General features: G+C 33.8%; 1 protein-coding gene across 1 annotated transcript in view; it reads left to right on the top strand.

Annotated features, from left to right (window-relative positions):
• Positions 1 to 10,228, top strand: part of LOC145322599 (uncharacterized) — a 34,835-nt gene extending 24,607 nt beyond the window's left edge. The window contains exons 2-10 of the mRNA XM_080164740.1: positions 2,443 to 2,520; positions 3,394 to 3,460; positions 3,885 to 3,952; positions 4,950 to 5,023; positions 5,949 to 6,030; positions 6,986 to 7,129; positions 7,545 to 7,601; positions 8,222 to 8,270; positions 9,591 to 10,228. Of these exons, the coding sequence (XP_080020866.1) occupies positions 2,443 to 2,520; positions 3,394 to 3,460; positions 3,885 to 3,952; positions 4,950 to 5,023; positions 5,949 to 6,030; positions 6,986 to 7,129; positions 7,545 to 7,601; positions 8,222 to 8,270; positions 9,591 to 9,734 (763 nt within the window). The 3' untranslated portion in view covers positions 9,735 to 10,228. The remainder of the gene's footprint in view (positions 1 to 2,442; positions 2,521 to 3,393; positions 3,461 to 3,884; positions 3,953 to 4,949; positions 5,024 to 5,948; positions 6,031 to 6,985; positions 7,130 to 7,544; positions 7,602 to 8,221; positions 8,271 to 9,590) is intronic.
• The last annotated feature ends 8,032 nt before the right edge of the window (positions 10,229 to 18,260 follow it).

Here is an 18,260-nt window from a genome sequence, read left to right as displayed (position 1 = left end):
CTCACCCCCAACCTCAGTCTACACTTCGAAAGAGAGCATTTCACCACCTAGTTCATCATCAGAAGAAGCTGAACTATCCAGAACAACCAACGCAAAAACATTTATTGATGTGACAATGTTAGATAAAACTAAACCCCTCAAGAAAAGAATGTATTCTATTTGGGAGGTTTATCATCTTGTATACCCAGCTATGAAAATACGCAAAGCTTACTTTCTTAATGGAAAGCGTATTTAACTTAGCTTGGAATACATTTATAATTTATTATATATGCCTATATACTGGGACTACTAAACTTTTTCTTTTTCTCTTTTTTCTTTTTTAACAACTTACCCCCATTGGAGATGCGATTCTCAATTTTCAAATTCTTTGAACGTACATATGAGATTTTTACAGAAATGCTTCGCATCCACAACTATCTATCTATGCCTGATATAAAGTCAACACTTTATAGAGCATATTATGAATATTTGATTGACGCGTGCCCTGCAATTATCTAGCAGCACTCAGGGGCAAGACACAATTACTTTAGCTAGTCCCAAGGCATTATTTGTATCAATTTATGCATTCATAGGCCTATCTTTACCTATATGACACCATATATGGGTAACGCTAGCCTATTCATGGTAATCTGTATGTGATTTGCTAATAGTATATGTTTATTAAAGATATTATGTTTATTGTTAATGTAATCATATAAACAATCAGTACAAATATGTATGCCTACAACCATGCCTGATTTACGTCACATATTAACACACAGACATTTAATTGCACAGACAAACACTAAAATCCTGGTCCAGAGCTAATGTTATAGCATGTACCTCTTGAATTTATTCAGTTATTTATTAACTCCCCTACCATCAACTTCTCTTTCTGGCTTTAAAAGGTAATGACTTAGTTGTTTGGCATGCATTGTAGTTTAAATTTAGGCTCCTTAGTACTTAGCATGAATTGAGCTTAGGTCTTGTGTTAGAACTCTCACACTTAGCACAATTCACTGCTTGGGACTTAGGGCACATTTCTGTCCTACTCTACTTATAATTTCAACACTTATCCTGTAAATATTTTCATACTTAACTTATGCACTTGTAATATAAATACACTTTATAAAAACATTTTCCTTCCTTAATATTTAATATGCTTATATAATTCTGATCGAATATCAAAACCAACCATTTATTCTTAGGTTAAAGCAACATAATACTTCGCGTGGGTCTTTTGTTGAGCTTCCACCAGCTCAACCAAATTCGTATTATACTTGTGGGAATAGAGGGTTAAGCATTCTAAACAAGCGAACCGACGATGAGAATGTCTATGTGTATTGCATTAAAATTAGGTTTTAGTAGTACTCATAGAAGAGCGGTCTCCATACCTAAATATGGACAAACGCCCCATTCGCACACACATAAACATAATTACCCTTGTTAAGATATGACAGATACCTTGATTATAAACATAATTACCCTTGTTTAGATATGACAGATACCTTGATTATAAACATAATTACCCTTGTTTAGTTATGACAGATACCTAGATTATAAACATAATTACCCTTGTTTAGATATGACAGATACCTTGATTATAAACATAATTACCTTTGTTTAGATATGACAGATACCTTGATTATAAACATAATTACCCTTGTTTAGTTATGACAGATACCTTGATTATAAACATAATTACCCTTGTTTAGATATGACAGATACCTTGATTATAAACATAATTACCTTTGTTTAGATATGACAGATACCTTGATTATAAACATAATTACCCTTGTTTAGATATGACAGATACCTTGATTATAAACATAATTACCCTTGTTTAGATATGACAGATACCTTGATTATGAACATAATTACCCTTGTTTAGATATGACAGATACCTTGATTATAAATATAATTACCCTTGTTTAGATATGACAGATACCTTGATTATAAACATAATTACCCTTGTTTAGATATGACAGATACCTTGATTATAAATATAATTACTCTTGTTTAGATATGACAGATACCTTGATTACAAACATAATTACCCTTGTTTAGATATGACAGATACCTTGATTATAAACATAATTACCTTTGTTTAGATATGACAGATACCTTGATTATAAACATAATTACCCTTGTTTAGATATGACAGATACCTAGATTATAAACATAATTACCCTTGTTTAGATATGACAGATACCTTGATTATAAACATAATTACCTTTGTTTAGATATGACAGATACCTTGATTATAAACATAATTACCCTTGTTTAGATATGACAGATACCTTGATTATAAACATAATTACCCTTGTTAAGATATGACAGATACCTTGATTATAAACATAATTACCTTTGTTTAGATATGACAGATACCTTGATTATAAACATAATTACCCTTGTTTAGATATGACAGATACCTTGATTACAAACATAATTACCCTTGTTTAGATATGACAGATACCTTGACAAGTCAGTGGATGCTAATACAACAAATCTTACTCTACATAATATTACTAATTGGAAAAGGTAAGAAGATATTATAAAAACTACCCTCCCCTTTTTCACCATTTTATTATTTTATGTGCACGCCACTGGGATAGTATCAGAAATTTGGCTATAAATCGCTTCATTGCATTTATAAAGGTTCTTAATAAAACACATCCTAATCAGTCATTTCCGGTTTACCTTTTCAGTGAATACCTCCACCATCCCAAGAGATCTAGCCCGTCGAAAAAATACCTCATCCAAAACCAAAGAAACACTTTTCAAAACTAAAATTGAAAGTGGATGATCGACCGCCCCCGACCCCCCTTCCCTAAAATAAGCCAAAAACGTGAATCTAAATTATACTTATACTCAATCTATTTTTAAATTTTGGCTAATTCAAATTTAATTTGATATGCTCAGTAATTGCAAATCAATCATTTAAATAATTTTGTTTTGCAAAATTTTAATGTTTTAAGATACACACATTGCATATTGTTAAGGTATATTGCGATAGTACTAAGACTAAATAAAGGAGTGTAACTCATATTTATCATATGCAGTTTTTTGCTAAGCTTCTTATAAATGTAGAGGTCAGCCCTATATCATGAAGAGCTCCCTTTGAATGATGAATGTATGGTAAAATTTGCCTATTCTAATGGTTTTGTAAAATTGTACATTTAAATACTTCCTCAAAATACATATAAAGAAAAGGAAAATATTTATACTGTACTTAACCTAGCCTAATTTCTAGATAAAAAGATTTGGTATTGTTATTCAATATACATGTGAATAAAACTCTCTGTTGTTGTTGAATTAGAAGCGAAGTTTCTCTACAATTTGAACCTAAAGAACATCCGTCTTCTCCGAAGCTTACGTCCAACACAATAAATGAACATAATTGTATTTATTTAGTAGTAAACGAGCGGTCTGTTTGAAAATTTGCTCAGCGAATGAAGAATGCAATGGAGTCATTTGGAAGGTAAGACAAAATTTTATGGCTTTATATATTTGCATAACCCTACAGAACTTAGAAGCTTTACAAAGTGTCTCAAAAGATTAGCCGCGTGACGTCTGAAAAATCAGCGATGAGGGAAGAATTGGGAAAGGAAACCCATAAAAAAGATATGCATTTATATGACGTCACACGACTGATCTTTTTGAGACACTTTAAAAGCTTCCTGAACTTAACCTAAACTACTTTTAATGTATTCTTCTAAGTTTCATCAAACCTATTGAGTTAAAATTTCATAGGTAAGGCTATAAGTTAGGGTTTTCTAAGTCATAAATTTGCTTTCAAACTACGTAAGGCTAAGGAACCCCTAATACTAGACTTGTTTTGGAAATTTGTTTATATTATTTCTTTGCATTTATAACTAATTTATAAATGTTTGATGTATTTTTAGAACAACGATTGTTATACAATAAGCGGTATCTATTCCGAGGTCGAAGAAACTGGAAGTATCTTTTATAAGTAAGAATATCTTTAATAGTAGTGTATCGCTGTCAAGGTTCCCTTTGAGTTTTTTTTGTGTCGTGCTCTATGTGAAAGTCCGTGAGAAACCCTTTCCTTATCCAATGTAGCAAAGACGACAATTTTCCTCCGATGAATGATTAACCGCGGGTGGTTCTCTTCTAACGATCTCGAGTTCCGGAACGCGGACGAAACAAGTAGTAAAGCTTCTCTATATGACCAGGCATGAATCTTAAGGGATAAGACAATTGAGATAAATTGATGTACACACATCCCCAATGATGATAAACACAATTACCTCTTCTATAGATTAAAATCATTGGTTGAAAGTTTGAACACTACTTTGGTAAACCAATAGTTTACGATATTTCTGCTAGATATCGACAAAAATTCTTGCTTAAAAAAACGTGCAAGATTTTTCAAATATTAATAAAATATGGAAAAGATTTGTACCTTTAGACACAAACAAACAATGTTCTTTAAACCTTTTGGCAAGAATGTTTAAATTAAATTTGAAACAAAATTAATGTGCAAATCAATAATTTAGTATTTATTAATGAAGACTTTATTAATATCAAAATACTAATAAAATATCTTTTTAAATAAAAATCTTTCTGTCTGTCTGTCTGTCTGTCTGTACCGCTTCTGTAGCTTCTTTTATATCTTGCTCAGGAAAAATTTACACCCCACAAAAAAATTCTTTAACTTTTTCTGTTTGAAGATTTTGGTGGTGGGTTGACCTCCCCCCCTCCCCCTTTGCACCCATTAGTTGAAAGTCACCAGTATTTGTTAATATCAATTTACTAAGACATCTTTGCTTGAAATTCCATAAATACAGGATAAGGACATACTACCATTTTAGGGACTTAATTATAGAGATGCTTTGCTAATAATATTGTACCTTGTTGTCAAAAAATCATAATTACAAATTATTTTAAAAAGCTTTGATTTTAAAACACCATTCTTATATCTTTTAAATATATTTATATTTGATTAGGCGAGTGTCAGGAAGTGACTTTGCAACAACCAATGTGAACCCGTGTGTTATGGTTGGAGGCAAATGTTTGCCAGGTAGGAAGCTTCCCTCAATAGCATAGATACTCTACAACTAGGGCTTGTCTGTACGGCCATACGTTCTCCGTCCATGACCCTGTCTGTCTGTAATTCTGTGTGTTATGGTGGGAGACAAATGCTTGATGTCAGGTAGGAAGCTTTACTCAATAACGCAGATAACAACTTGGAAATGTCTTTACGGCCATACGTTTGTTTGTTTCAGTGTCCATCCCAACGAAAAGGTAATTCTTAGTCCAAGAGTGAATGTAAACTTTTGAACACCACATTATACCCCCTCAAAAATATTTAAAAATACATTAGGTTACTCCAACCTCCCCTTCTCCCCTAAACCTTTCAAACCCCATATTTTACCCTTTCAATGCATTCCCCTAATATACCCTAGGATTATAGATCTTATAGATCTCGCTAACCTTTCATAACCTGGTTTTAGGCTACTGTGTTTATATGTTAGTGTATGTAGAAAATCGTTTAAGGCTACTTTAGAATACCGTAACAGTTATTTCTTGCATTATATTATAAACGGTTCCAGGACAAACGCAGGAGTCCCAAACGTCGGAGTGGACAAACGGAGGATTGTTAAATTATTAATTTAAGTAAGTATTTCTGTACAGGTTAGGTTAGGTTAAGATATGAATATACAAATAAGCCCCCAGCAGGGGTTCGGCATTCAAAAAACCTAAAATATTGTTTAAAATAGGTTAGGTCAGGTTAAGTGTCCAATCCTGCGTTTGTCCACTCCGACGTTTGGGACTCCTGCGTTTGTCCTATGACCTTATAAACAAGATTCCTCGGGTATAAAATGTACGATGCTAGACATAGTTTTTTTTCGTATGGATGAGAATCGGTTTCGAATGAATACGAGAAACTCATTTGCATCTATCAATTAATCTCATTACGATTGCAATTTTTATATTTTTTTTAGAAAGGTTATCAAGTACAGGAGAACTAAAGTGTAGTTCTTGTAACCCTTACTGTGTTGTTCAAAATTCTTCAAATACAATGAAGTAAGTAAAGTTTTTCAGGGTCTGATTTTGTACAGTGCTTATTTACTTTGAAGCAGCAGTATTCCAGTGTTTTTTTCTCCCTTTTTTCTTTTCAATCTAATTTGATTTAATTAGTGCAGCTACTTTTAATTTAACTAGCGGCTACGCCCCTAGAGATCTCTAGTGGCACTTTAAATGTTTTTTTTTTAAATAATTACCTATTTATGTTGCGTTTAAGTCTCTATAAGTACCCTCCCCCAAAATAGTTATACACCTTAACGGGACCTATGAGAAGCTACCCTGTTAAGGAGAACACGATCGGTTAGATACATGTGCGTTTGTCTGTTTAGACCATGCGTTCTACTAAAAGACGTGTTTAATTTATGTCATGGACAAGGATGACAACATCCATAAAAGCGAAGCACTGAAACGGTAGGACAAACGGACATTAACACTTGTATAATGTCAGAACTGAGAAATCAGAATATAAATGTATAAGAATCGAAGCAAAATTGTAAGTAAAATTGTTGAAAAACTGCTTGAATAATGTTTATGGACATACTTACAACTTTAGGATTTGATTATACAGTTGCTATGCTTATAAAATTGTATTTTATTGTCCCAGGAATCAGTATACCAAATTTAGATCAATCGGATTATTAGATCACATAAAAATTAGTTGTTAAAAAAGTAAAAAAAATCAACATGTTTAAAATTGACGTACGGACATTCTGGTAATGATTATAGGGTTGCTACGCTTTCTAAATCGTACCTAATTACTACAGGAATCACCATGCAAAGTTTGAAATCAATAGGACAATTCTAACATGCCTAAATTAACGAAAAAAGCTATCCGTTACGGACGGACGGACGGACGGACCTACCCTAATTATAGAAAAGCTTCGCTTTTAAAAATATATATAATTTGTTTTCTATATGTTTAATTATTGATATTAATGTATGTTTTATGTTTTAGGCTTGAGTATTTTGACAATGCTCTGTACTATGTCCATCCCAAAGGTTCACTAGTGATGTGGACCCAAGCTGTAGATTATTGTGTTAATTGGTTCGGGGCCAATCTAACATCTATTCACTCAGAACAAGAATATAATTTCATCAGGTAAGAAATAGGGATAAGACAATGGATGATAAATTGAAGTATACTCCAAATTATGTTAAACAAAAAATACCCCTTATTCAGATCAAAATTATCGGTGAAAAATTTGGATACTGTTAGTTTATACCCACCTATTGACATTCAATAAAAGTACCCAAAGTTTTAAAGCTAGCAAATGAGAGAATGCCCTAATAAAATTATACCCGAATAATTTACAGTCCTATGTTTCCTTCCCTGGGAAAGAAAACATCATTATAATAATGCATTGTTTCATTCAAACTTTAAAAGTAATTACTAGCAGACGAAGATATTATTAAATTTACATATTGTACAATTCTAAATGAAACCTACAAAAATTTTGGATTTTTTTCTTTATATTTATTGGTCGAAACTTAAACTAATTTATTACTTATTTCAGAAATATCTCAAAAAGAGTGAAAGGGCAGCCTAATACTATTCTAATTGGAGGGAAAAGGTTTGTTTTAAATTTTTAAATTCTTATAATTTGTCCTGCAAAATTCAGTTAATGAGAAGGAATAAGACAACAGATGATAAATTGATGTACATTCCCAATGATAATGAATAGTGGTTGAAAATTTCGACACTCAACTCAATAACCAACTAATCAAAATTCAACTAACTCTAGAAACTAGTGGAATAAACAGCTTAATGTCCCCTCCCTGGCAGCAACTTATACAAACCTTTACAAAAGATAAGATACTATTTTTGTTTAAAAGTACCCAGACAAAGATGCAGACGTTGTCATATCGATAAAGTCTAATTGTAAGGTAGTTTAAGATTCAAATTAGCAGCTATGCACCCAGAAGCCTTTATTGACAATTGAAGTTGTGGGTAGTACTCCATCTTTTGGGGAATTTTTTTTTCTATGGGTGATTTCTAATGGAAGGGTGATGAAAAATAGTTATAAACCTCCCCAGGGCCTGTCAGGATGAAAGAACCATATCGTTCCAGCGGGTAGCGAGATCCTTCGGTACAGACAGACAAACACATTGACATCCTGTTACTTTACCATAAGGATAATCGTGTTACGTTTCTTTATTTTCAAAATTATTTGTACAAATCACTAAATTGTAGATTGGCTGAAGGTGGTTTTGGCTGGATTGATGGAAGCCCAATGACACAGGTAAGAATAGTTATTTCTCATATGAAAAACAGCTTTCCGCAGAAATTAAAATGAAAATTTAAAAAATACGTTGGTTTCTTTCATCATTACATTTTTTACTTGTGCCTGACGTTGACCCTGACCCTGCAGGACTACCCTGTATTCAATATAACGTAACCACCCTGACCCTGCAGGGCTACCCTGTATTCAATATAACGTAACCCCCCTGAACCTACAGGGCTACCCTGTATTCAATGTAACGTAACCACCCTGACCCTGCAGGGCTACCCTGTATTCAATGTAACGTAACCACCCTGAACCTACAGGGCTACCCTGTATTCAATATAACGTAACCACCCTCAACCTACAGGGCTACCCTGTATTCAATGTAACGTAACCCCCCTGAACCTGCAGGGCTACCCTGTATTCAATATAACGTAACCCCCCTGAACCTGCAGGGCTACCCTGTATTCAATATAACGTAACCACCCTGACCCTGCAGGGATACCCTGTATTCAATATAACGCAACCCCCCTGAACCTGCAGGGCTACCGTGTATTCAATGTAACGTAACCACCCTGAACCTGCAGGGCTACCCTGTATTCAATGTAACGTAACCCCCCTGAACCTACAGGGCTACCCTGGATTCAATGTAACGTAACCACCCTGACCCTGCAGGGCTACCCTGTATTCAATGTAACGTAACCACCCTGAACCTACAGGGCTACCCTGTATTCAATATAACGTAACCACCCTCAACCTACAGGGCTACCCTGTATTCAATGTAACGTAACCCCCCTGAACCTGCAGGGCTACCCTGTATTCAATGTAACGTAACCCCCCTGAACCTGCAGGGCTACACTGTATTCAATATAACGTAACCACCCTGAACCTACAGGGCTACCCTGTATTCAATGTAACGTAACCCCCCTGAACCTGCAGGGCTACACTGTATTCAATATAACGTAACCACCCTGAACCTACAGGGCTACCCTGTATTCAATGTAACGTAACCACCCTGAACCTGCAGGGCTACCCTGTATTCAATATAACGTAACCACCCTGACCCTGCAGGGCTACACTGTATTCAATATAACGTAACCACCCATAATTTTACACTTTTATGTCATACAAGTGGCTTCGTCCCTAGCCTGTAGGTATGTATTCAGATAAAGTGGAAGAGACGGGTGGGTGGTGAGGGGTGCGAAAATATCCTAAAACTTAAATTAAGAGATAAATGATAAATAGTCTTAAAATCATACCAGGAGCCGTGTAAAGTTTCCCTAAAAGGGAGATCTCAATCAGTTATGAAGATCGAAAAAACTTACCACTATATTTCAGGATTATTCCTTGCCTTGGGCTGCCTCTAATCCAAGCGACTTGGCAGAGAATGTTATGGAACTTATCATCAGTGCCAATGGATTAAATGATGTAAGAAGTTCAGTATTAAGAGACAGCTTTGTTTGCAGAAAACCATGTGTCTAGATTAAAAATTATTGTATTATTTGAAGCGCAGCTACCTTGTAGTAAGTGCACGTCTGTCAACCCGGCCGTATTTCCTTTACAAAGCCACAACAAAGCTTACAAAGATTTTAAACTTTTCTTCATTTACAGTTTTTTTTAATTCTAAAATATTTTCTTAATTTTACCAAATTCCTTATTTTCTGATATAACGGTCTACTGTTCTTTGTTAATTGTGCAATGCTGTGCAATTTATGGACAGAGTTGCCCTTGTTTTAAGCTTACAACCAAACCTAAACAAGAAGAACTTTTTTATCTAAATGCAAAACAATGTGGTAAGGTTTCTTAGATTTCTTCTTACTAAATCATACGATTTTGATATTTGTTCACTGTCATATGACGTTTAACTTTGTTAAAAAAAATACATTTTACATTGATTTCGTATATCTGGTATACCATTTTTCATAATCATTAACACAATCTTTTTTTTTAAATCCAAAGAAATAAATCAATAGAGATTTGTTTTAAGTGTTAAAAAAACTGTAATTATTTCATTATAATTCATAGTTTACTCTAACTGTGTTACTTATGACGAATTGTAATTTTACAAGATTAAATTTATTTTTATAATACAATTGATTATACAATTACATATTTACATTCTAATACATTTTATGTTCTATTTATAAAACATTTAAAAACTTTGTTTAAAGCATTTATAATATATTTTACACATATAATTAAAATCAAAATTGCCTGTTTGATCATTGGAAAACATGTATTTATTTTTTGAACCAACTTTGTTTATCCACAAAGAAACGCCATAATTTAGACTTTTCAAATAAATATAACATGTTACATAAAACTGTGTTGATCACTCTATGTTAATGGATAACTCCTACGTTATACATGGTCTAAAAATGTAAAGTTATTTTCTAATTGTGCTTGTTTTGGGTTTGAATAGAAACAGTGGCGTGTACAGCAATTCGCCAAGTAAAGTTCTTGAAAAACATGTTTTAGGAGGACGTGGACATACCATTAAAACCCACTTCCGAACGACAATGATTGGGTATTATATTCTTTGAGACAGCGTAAAGTGGCACCCAAAAAATGAGGTCATACAATGAAATTGACCAATGAGAGGCCAGTATACACTGTAATTTACCAATGGAAAATGTATACTGAGCTGGATCTTTAAATCATTTTCGTGGTTAGCCAGATCGGGGAGAGCCAACTTTCAACTAATGAGAGCACAGCATTTTATGAAATGCCGCGTTGTAATTGGCTGAAATTCGGCTCACCCCGATCTGGCTCACCACTAAAATGATTTAAAGATTTGTTATTTTATAGTATGACGTCATTTTTTGGTGCCACTTTACGCTGTGTCATATTCTTTGTTTGACTCCCCCTGAAAAATGTTTGTCTACGCCTATGTATGATTGAAAATATCATTTTCTACCTTAAGGGTTATTATTAGTTTGCAAAATATAAATAATAAATTGAAAATTTTGCAAGAGTTTATTAGAAAACAACTGCGCAGAATTTTAGCAAATAATTGTTAAAATATCTAATATACAAAGTAGAACGATGTCTGTCTGTTTGATTGTCTGTCTGTCTGTATGTTTGTACCGAAGGATCTCGCAAACCGCTGAACCGATCGGGTTCTCCTTAACAGGGTAGCTTCTCATAGGTCCCGGGAAGGTATATAACTATTTTCTTGGGGGATGGGACAACCCCAACCCCCCCCAAAAATGAAAAATCCCCCCCAAAAAAAATTTTTTTGACATTTTTTTCACTTTTTCTTAAAATAAGAAATTCGGTAATTAAATTCGACTCTCACCTCCTCAAGTGCCCCTAGAGGCCTCTAGGGGCGTAGCCGCTAGTATCTAATAAAGTAGTGGATCATTAATTAATCTCCACATTACCTATTCAACAACGACTGGATATGTATCGCTTTTAAAATTAGTTGTAAGGAACTCTCTAAAAGAAGCATAGCATAAACTTTTAGAAAAGTAATTCTACGGGGGGGAGAGTGGGGTAGCCGATGGTTCATTGGAGACAAAAAGGAATTAAATTTGATTATATAGATTAGTTGAAAACATTAGTTTTCAAATATTTTTATTTCAATAAGAGAAATTTAACAAGAACGACGCGTGAAGTAGAATCGAAGCTGTTTGAAATTACCAACAAAATATAGCTCAACCATTTAGAGAGTTAGAGTTAAACGAATAATTATCTATCATATTTAAATATTAGATAAAAAATATGAATTTTACATATTTATTCAGACATTAGAAATTGTTTTGAGCATGTTTGCTCTATTCAGATGTCAATGTCAATTTCATTTATTAATATAATTACCCCATTCATCTCAATTTTAAACAATGATTCATTTGACAGCAAAGTTTAAAATTTTACAAAATGTCTATAATTAAGTCCTAAATCAGGCCACTCTAGCACTACACAAATGGCAGGAGGGGCAGTAAAACACAAATACTTATAGAGTATTTTCGCTACTAAATCAAAACTTTATTATCTCTCTTATATTTTTCAAAAGTTACAAAGCTACTCTACAATTATCTTTAAACAAAAATTGAAAATTTTGTCTAAATACTCCCTTTAAAGGAAACTTTATATATTTAGGTAGATGATGGTTTAATGCTATTGTTCTACCCCCTTCAAATACAGATGCAGCTATTTATCCTAACCAATAGAATGCATTTATTGTGAAAATGTACTAATAAAATATTTTCTATTTATATAAATTATTTTTCTACATATATTTATTATTAATTCGAAGACAGAAATAACTGCATTATAAAATGAACTAATGATATTTAAAAGAACGTAAAGGTTAGTACAAAATTATCTAATCGTATGGCCTGGCTAATTTTTAATTAGCAGAGCAAATCGTCCGTTTTTGAGGATTTGCTATGGTAAAGAACGTGTTGCTTAGGCTCATCTTACTCGAAGCTGCAAGGTTTGTTGAGACTGCGGCTTTGTTAAAGCTGCGCAGATAAGTGTCGTTTCGTCTGCAGCTAGAAGAAAAGTAGTTGTGAGTATGCCACAGTAGCTGCACGTCTGCAGCTGAGGGTGGCCTAAGGGTGAGTCTGAAGGTTTGTGGCTGAGAGATTTTTAAGCAGTGTAAGGCTTAGGGTGGCTAAATAGAGGTTTACTTGTTATGGCTGCGTAACCAACGGCGAGAGAGAGCTTATAGAGGTTATTACAGTAATTACAGTTTACAAAAGCCTCTCCGTTATCCACGCAGTAAATTTCGACTGGGACCTAAATGTACAAATTCTTTGGCTTAATTAATATAAACATCAAAAGGAAAGAATCTTAAAAATTAAAAAGAATAAGATTTGAAAATTAAAAAATTAAAGATTAAAGTTTGACAAATAGATAGCTGTCAAAGATTATTAAATGAAAATTACTTTACTATAATTATGTTGTGATGCAACGTAAAGATAAACAAGGATGACAACATTCATAACAAGTAGGAAAATCAAATTTTATTTTTTATCTCTGATCATACAAACTTAATTAAAGGAATTAACAGAAATATCTGTCCAAGGAAGGAGGTGGGAGTAATAAATAGGCGGGAAAAATTGTAACCCCACTACCATGTGAATTTTATACTCTTTGTAAAAAAATTTGTAGAGGCGTGAAAGTTAAACGTTCTGCGGAAGAGGTCAATCCATTTGATTATACAACCCCTGTCTACATGTCTTATCTGTGCATAGCATATTCCATGCATTTGCAGAGAACTTACTTTTAGTTCAAATACAGGCTAAGGGTACGTTTCTCATTATATTACAGACAGACAAAAAAATGGAAAATCTACACTTAAAACAACATTGACCAGATCAAATTTTATAAAAAGAAATGTCACGCATCAAAACCTTCGAGTCCTTGAAAATTTGTCAAAGAAAATATTATAAGAAATAAAAATTAAATAAATCGTCATGACCATGTCAATTTTCATCCCAAAGAATTAAGTAAATAGAAGTACCAACAATTTAGAATTAGATATATTTTTTATGTAGGAATTTTGGCGTTATCCTCTTTTAGTAGCTTCCCCCCCCCCCCCCCCCTCCCGACAGAGAACAACTATTTTAGATTAGGTTAGGTTATAGGCTAGGGAGCCGATCGCTGCAGCTAGGCATGCAAGGGGACTGAGCGCTGCGGCTACCGAGCGCTGCGGCCAGAGTTCATAGTTCTGTCGGGGGGGGGAGGGAAGTTGGTACTCAAATTTTCAAAATTAAAAAAAAATTTCGAAGAGGATATTACCGGAATTTTTGCTGATTTTGGGAATGTTTTTTTTATTTTTTAGCTTTTTGACATTTTTTTATGTAAATACCTAATTCACTTGATTTTTGGAATTTCTATTCCTTTGACGATAAGGCAAAAATGTAAGTAAGTCCATTTAATCCTGGATTTAAGTAATTTTTCTTAATTAATCAATCAAAGTAAGTAAAATGTATATTAAATATTTTGTCTGTACACAATCTTTTCTTCGGTCAGTGTGGTTTTGTGTATGTGTTTGTATGTGTTTGTGTGTATGTGGTATTGATGTCAGTGTGTGTGTGTGTGTTAATGTTTTAAGATGCTAAATTTCACTTTCTTCGCCTCGAGATGATAATGCATTTTTAAACGCTTTAAAATTTACTCCAAATATGCTATGTGTAAACGGGTTTTCAAATTAGGCTTACTGAAACACACAACAAACAAGACTAGTAATCTAAAGGGAAAAGATAATCCTTATACTAAAGTAACAGGATGTGTGTCTGTGTGTTTGTGTGTCTGTACCGAAGGATCTCGCTAACCGATGAACCGAGCGGGGTTCTCCTTAACAGGGTAGCTTCTCATAGGTCCCGGGAAGGTTTATAACTATTTTGGGGGAGGGTACCACCACACTCCAAAGAAAAATAAAAAAAATCAAATTTTAAAAAAATATTTGAGAGACTTGAGCGAAACATAAAGAGGTATCGTAGAATTTGAAAGCAATAAATAGGTATCGTAGAGACTTGAAAAAAAACTTTTAAATTGCCACTAGAGTCCTAGGGGGCGTAGCCGCTAGTGGGCGATAAATTGATGTGCTTGTAAACAAATTAACAATTCTTCAGATTGAAATTATTGGTTTAATAATGGGTAATTTAGAACCTACAAATCAAGATTTAATAAACGTCACAGAATTGTTTTGAGCCAACGAATGTCTACATCTAATTGAGGCTTCACCACTAGCATCTAAAAAATATGTATTTGTAGGGGGAGGGACGGAACAGAAAATTAGGTTAAAACCATCTGAAAACTTTAACTTTGATATACCTTTGCCTGAAAACATCTCAAAAGCTATTTCATATTTCAGTAAGTAATATGTTCTCTGTTTTAGTGAGAGGGAAAGTTACATTTGTTTTTTGTTATATTGAGTCTTTGACAGGGAGGGAGGGGACATTGGACTGTATATAATTAGACAAACCTTGTAGTGTGTAACCACGTTCTTTAATCTATAGGATTTTAGAAATGAAAGGTCAAGACTGATTTAGGTTTGTACTAACTAACAGATTCACAACTTGACTATTAATAATTATAATCTACAAAGAGATATTTTTGTTTATTATAATTTAGGTGTACAATAATGAAACTTTCATTGTCTTATCCCTTTGGATCCCTGGATTTAAAGCACCAGGTGGCTCTTATAAATATATATTCTCAATTAAAGAAGTTATATGTAAATTTTATATATTTTTTCTATAAATACAACAAGAATAACAACATCCATAATAGCACAGATCAAGAAAGTAACAAAATTACAAATGAAATAATAAAATTTAATCAGTCATTTTTATTCTAGCCTTCGTATGATAAATAACAAGCTAACCGTCTTAAAGAGACGATTGTTGTATATAATTTATTTGAGTAATTTCTTAACAATATTCATAAGTAGATGTCATAATAGACAAATGGATTTGTAGAACAATATTTAGTGAGTAGTCATAAAAATAGAAAATATATTTGGAAAGTGGCACATTACCAAAATAATCAGCAGCCTATTTTAAATTGTCGTCGAGATAATCACTCATTTCTTAAAAAGCTATACGGACTGATACATACATACATACGAATTTAATTATAGAGTAGCTTCGCTACTAAAAAAGAGATGAGACACAGTGGTTAATGTCATTGCGACATATGATTCTGTAATTGGTACGGTGAAGTTAAAATTACACTTACGAGCTATACACAGATAGGACAAAATGTTTAGTTTTTAAACATTTTTTAGACAGTTTAGAAGTGGCCGATCGAGCACTGATAACCGACCCCATCGTTTTGATAAATAAGAGTGGGGGGGGGGGTGGATAGTTTTTTTTATCCTATACCAAACCTCCGGGCTTCACTTCTGCGAGCCTACCTAGTGTTATGCCTTAACCTAACCTGACCTGAAGTAATAAACAAACAAACGGTTATCTATTCCCAAGAGGGTGCCTTTTGTGAAATGGCCTATTATATAAGTAGGACGAAAGGTTACGGACCCAACATGTAAAATCCTCAGAATTAAAAACTCAAGGCATCAGACTTTTAAATTTATTCAACGTTTCCTATTATATAAAATTTAATTGGTAAATACTTTAAAGAAAATGAAATTTATGATAGTGGAAAAATTGTAGATGATATTTATATTTCTAGAAGTACCATATCCCTACCCCTAGACGCACGCACACTAAGAAAAATACGAGCACTCACGCGCGTGCATACAGCTTTCAGAGCGGAGAAAATCTTCTCACAATTACAATTAGTTGGATGTGCGGTGACAGGCAATTTTAGGGACTTTTTCTGTACAGAATTTTTATGTATAGTTAGAGTTTTTTTTTATAGAGTTTCACAAATGATTTTGAATAGGTTATAGTTATACATATATGAAAGTCACAGGATGCCTGTCTGCGTGTACTAACCGCTTAACTGATGTTCTCCTTTACAGTGTAGTTTTTCATAGGTCCTGGGAAGGTTTATAACTATAAAGTAGTAGGATGTCTTGGGTACCACCATAGACGTCCAAGCTTTTTTTTTTGGGGGGGGGGGGTAAAAAATTTTAAGAGGGGGGGTAATTCGTATTTGGGGGGGGGGTAAAATTTTAAGGGGGGGGTAATTCGTATTTTGGGGTGGGTAATCGCCCCATTACCCCTCCCCTTGGACGTCTATGGGTACCACAAACCTCCCAATAAAAGTCTCCCTAGAAAAAATAACCTCCTTCAAAAAATTTACTATTTCTTTAACCGAACTTTTGAAAGCAATGTTTTAGTGATTATTTCCTTTTGTACTTTTAAAACTTCCGTACATTCTTGGAATACTGGATCTTTATAATCTTGGATGTGTGCGTAAAGTCACCTCCTCTGTTCCTATCATCCCCACCCCTACGGCCTACCTCTAATAATACTTTTTTAGATAAAGTGTTCATACAAAATTGTTAGAATTAATTACAAAATAATTTTATAATCAAGTAAAACTAAATTATTTGAGATATTTCATCTGAAGATAAACTATATTCTCTTATAACCTTCTTTCAAGTCAAAATTAAACAAAAATAATTGTTTTTTTTTATACAATATTGCTATTGATATGTAAAAGGGAGTTTTATAATCTTTTAGATGAAATATCCCTCCGTTTTTTTTTCTTAATTTTATCCAAAACAAGCTTGACTATCTTATTCCAAAAGAGCACACATAATGTATTATTTGTTGCATTGATAAAACTCTACTAAATCGCGTCTCTTGACCACAGGAAACTTCTCAATTTTCTCCGCGCGATCATTTTGATCTCCCCCCCCCCCCCCCCTCCTCTCCTTCACTCACTCACAAATATGTCATCATTAAAAGAAAGTAGATAAAGAAAAAAGAGTCCTTCTCCTCAAATTGACCCCCATTCCCTTTTACTTTACGATCTAATTTTATCTATAGCACGCCAGGGATTCATGGATAGGATAATGGAAGATCTTCTCGTTGATTATGTGTAAGATACTAGGTTTTAAAGCTACAGTAATAATTCTATAACTAGAAGGCCTCTTGAGAGGGGGGGGGTAGTAATTCAGGTCTTGACTTTCAATTTCAGTTGGTTTTTTTTTGGGGGGGGGGATGGGATATTTTTCCAGGGTCAATTTCTCTTGGGAGGATGGAGGTACCCTGTCCCCGGAATATTCATCGATCTTCCCTAGACTTGTAAGAATCTTACCTGTATAGGAAAACCATATCGGTCTTGCAGTTGGAATCTTAACAGACAGATAGACATCCCGTTACTTGAATGAAATTAAAAAGTTTTGTCCCCATCATCCCTGAGAGCGCGTATATTTTTATAGAAAATCTATTCCCGTTTCTCAAGTACCATAACACAGTTACACACACACACACACACACACACACACACACACATGGCGTGCTGAAAACCCCCTCTTGGCATCCCTCCTATAACCCTCTCTCTGGTTTCTTGAGATAATTTGTTCAGCCTCCATTACAAGATTTCTTTTCAGTTATATTCCAGTGCTGAAAGTGTTTATTT

Source organism: Acartia tonsa, chromosome 6 (assembly GCF_053477335.1).
Source record: "Acartia tonsa isolate MP-2025a chromosome 6, ASM5347733v1, whole genome shotgun sequence".
In the NCBI taxonomy this organism is placed as follows: Eukaryota; Metazoa; Arthropoda; class Copepoda; order Calanoida; family Acartiidae; genus Acartia; species Acartia tonsa.
Note: the sequence above shows the minus strand (reverse complement) of the source record. Positions and strands in the feature narration are given on the sequence as shown.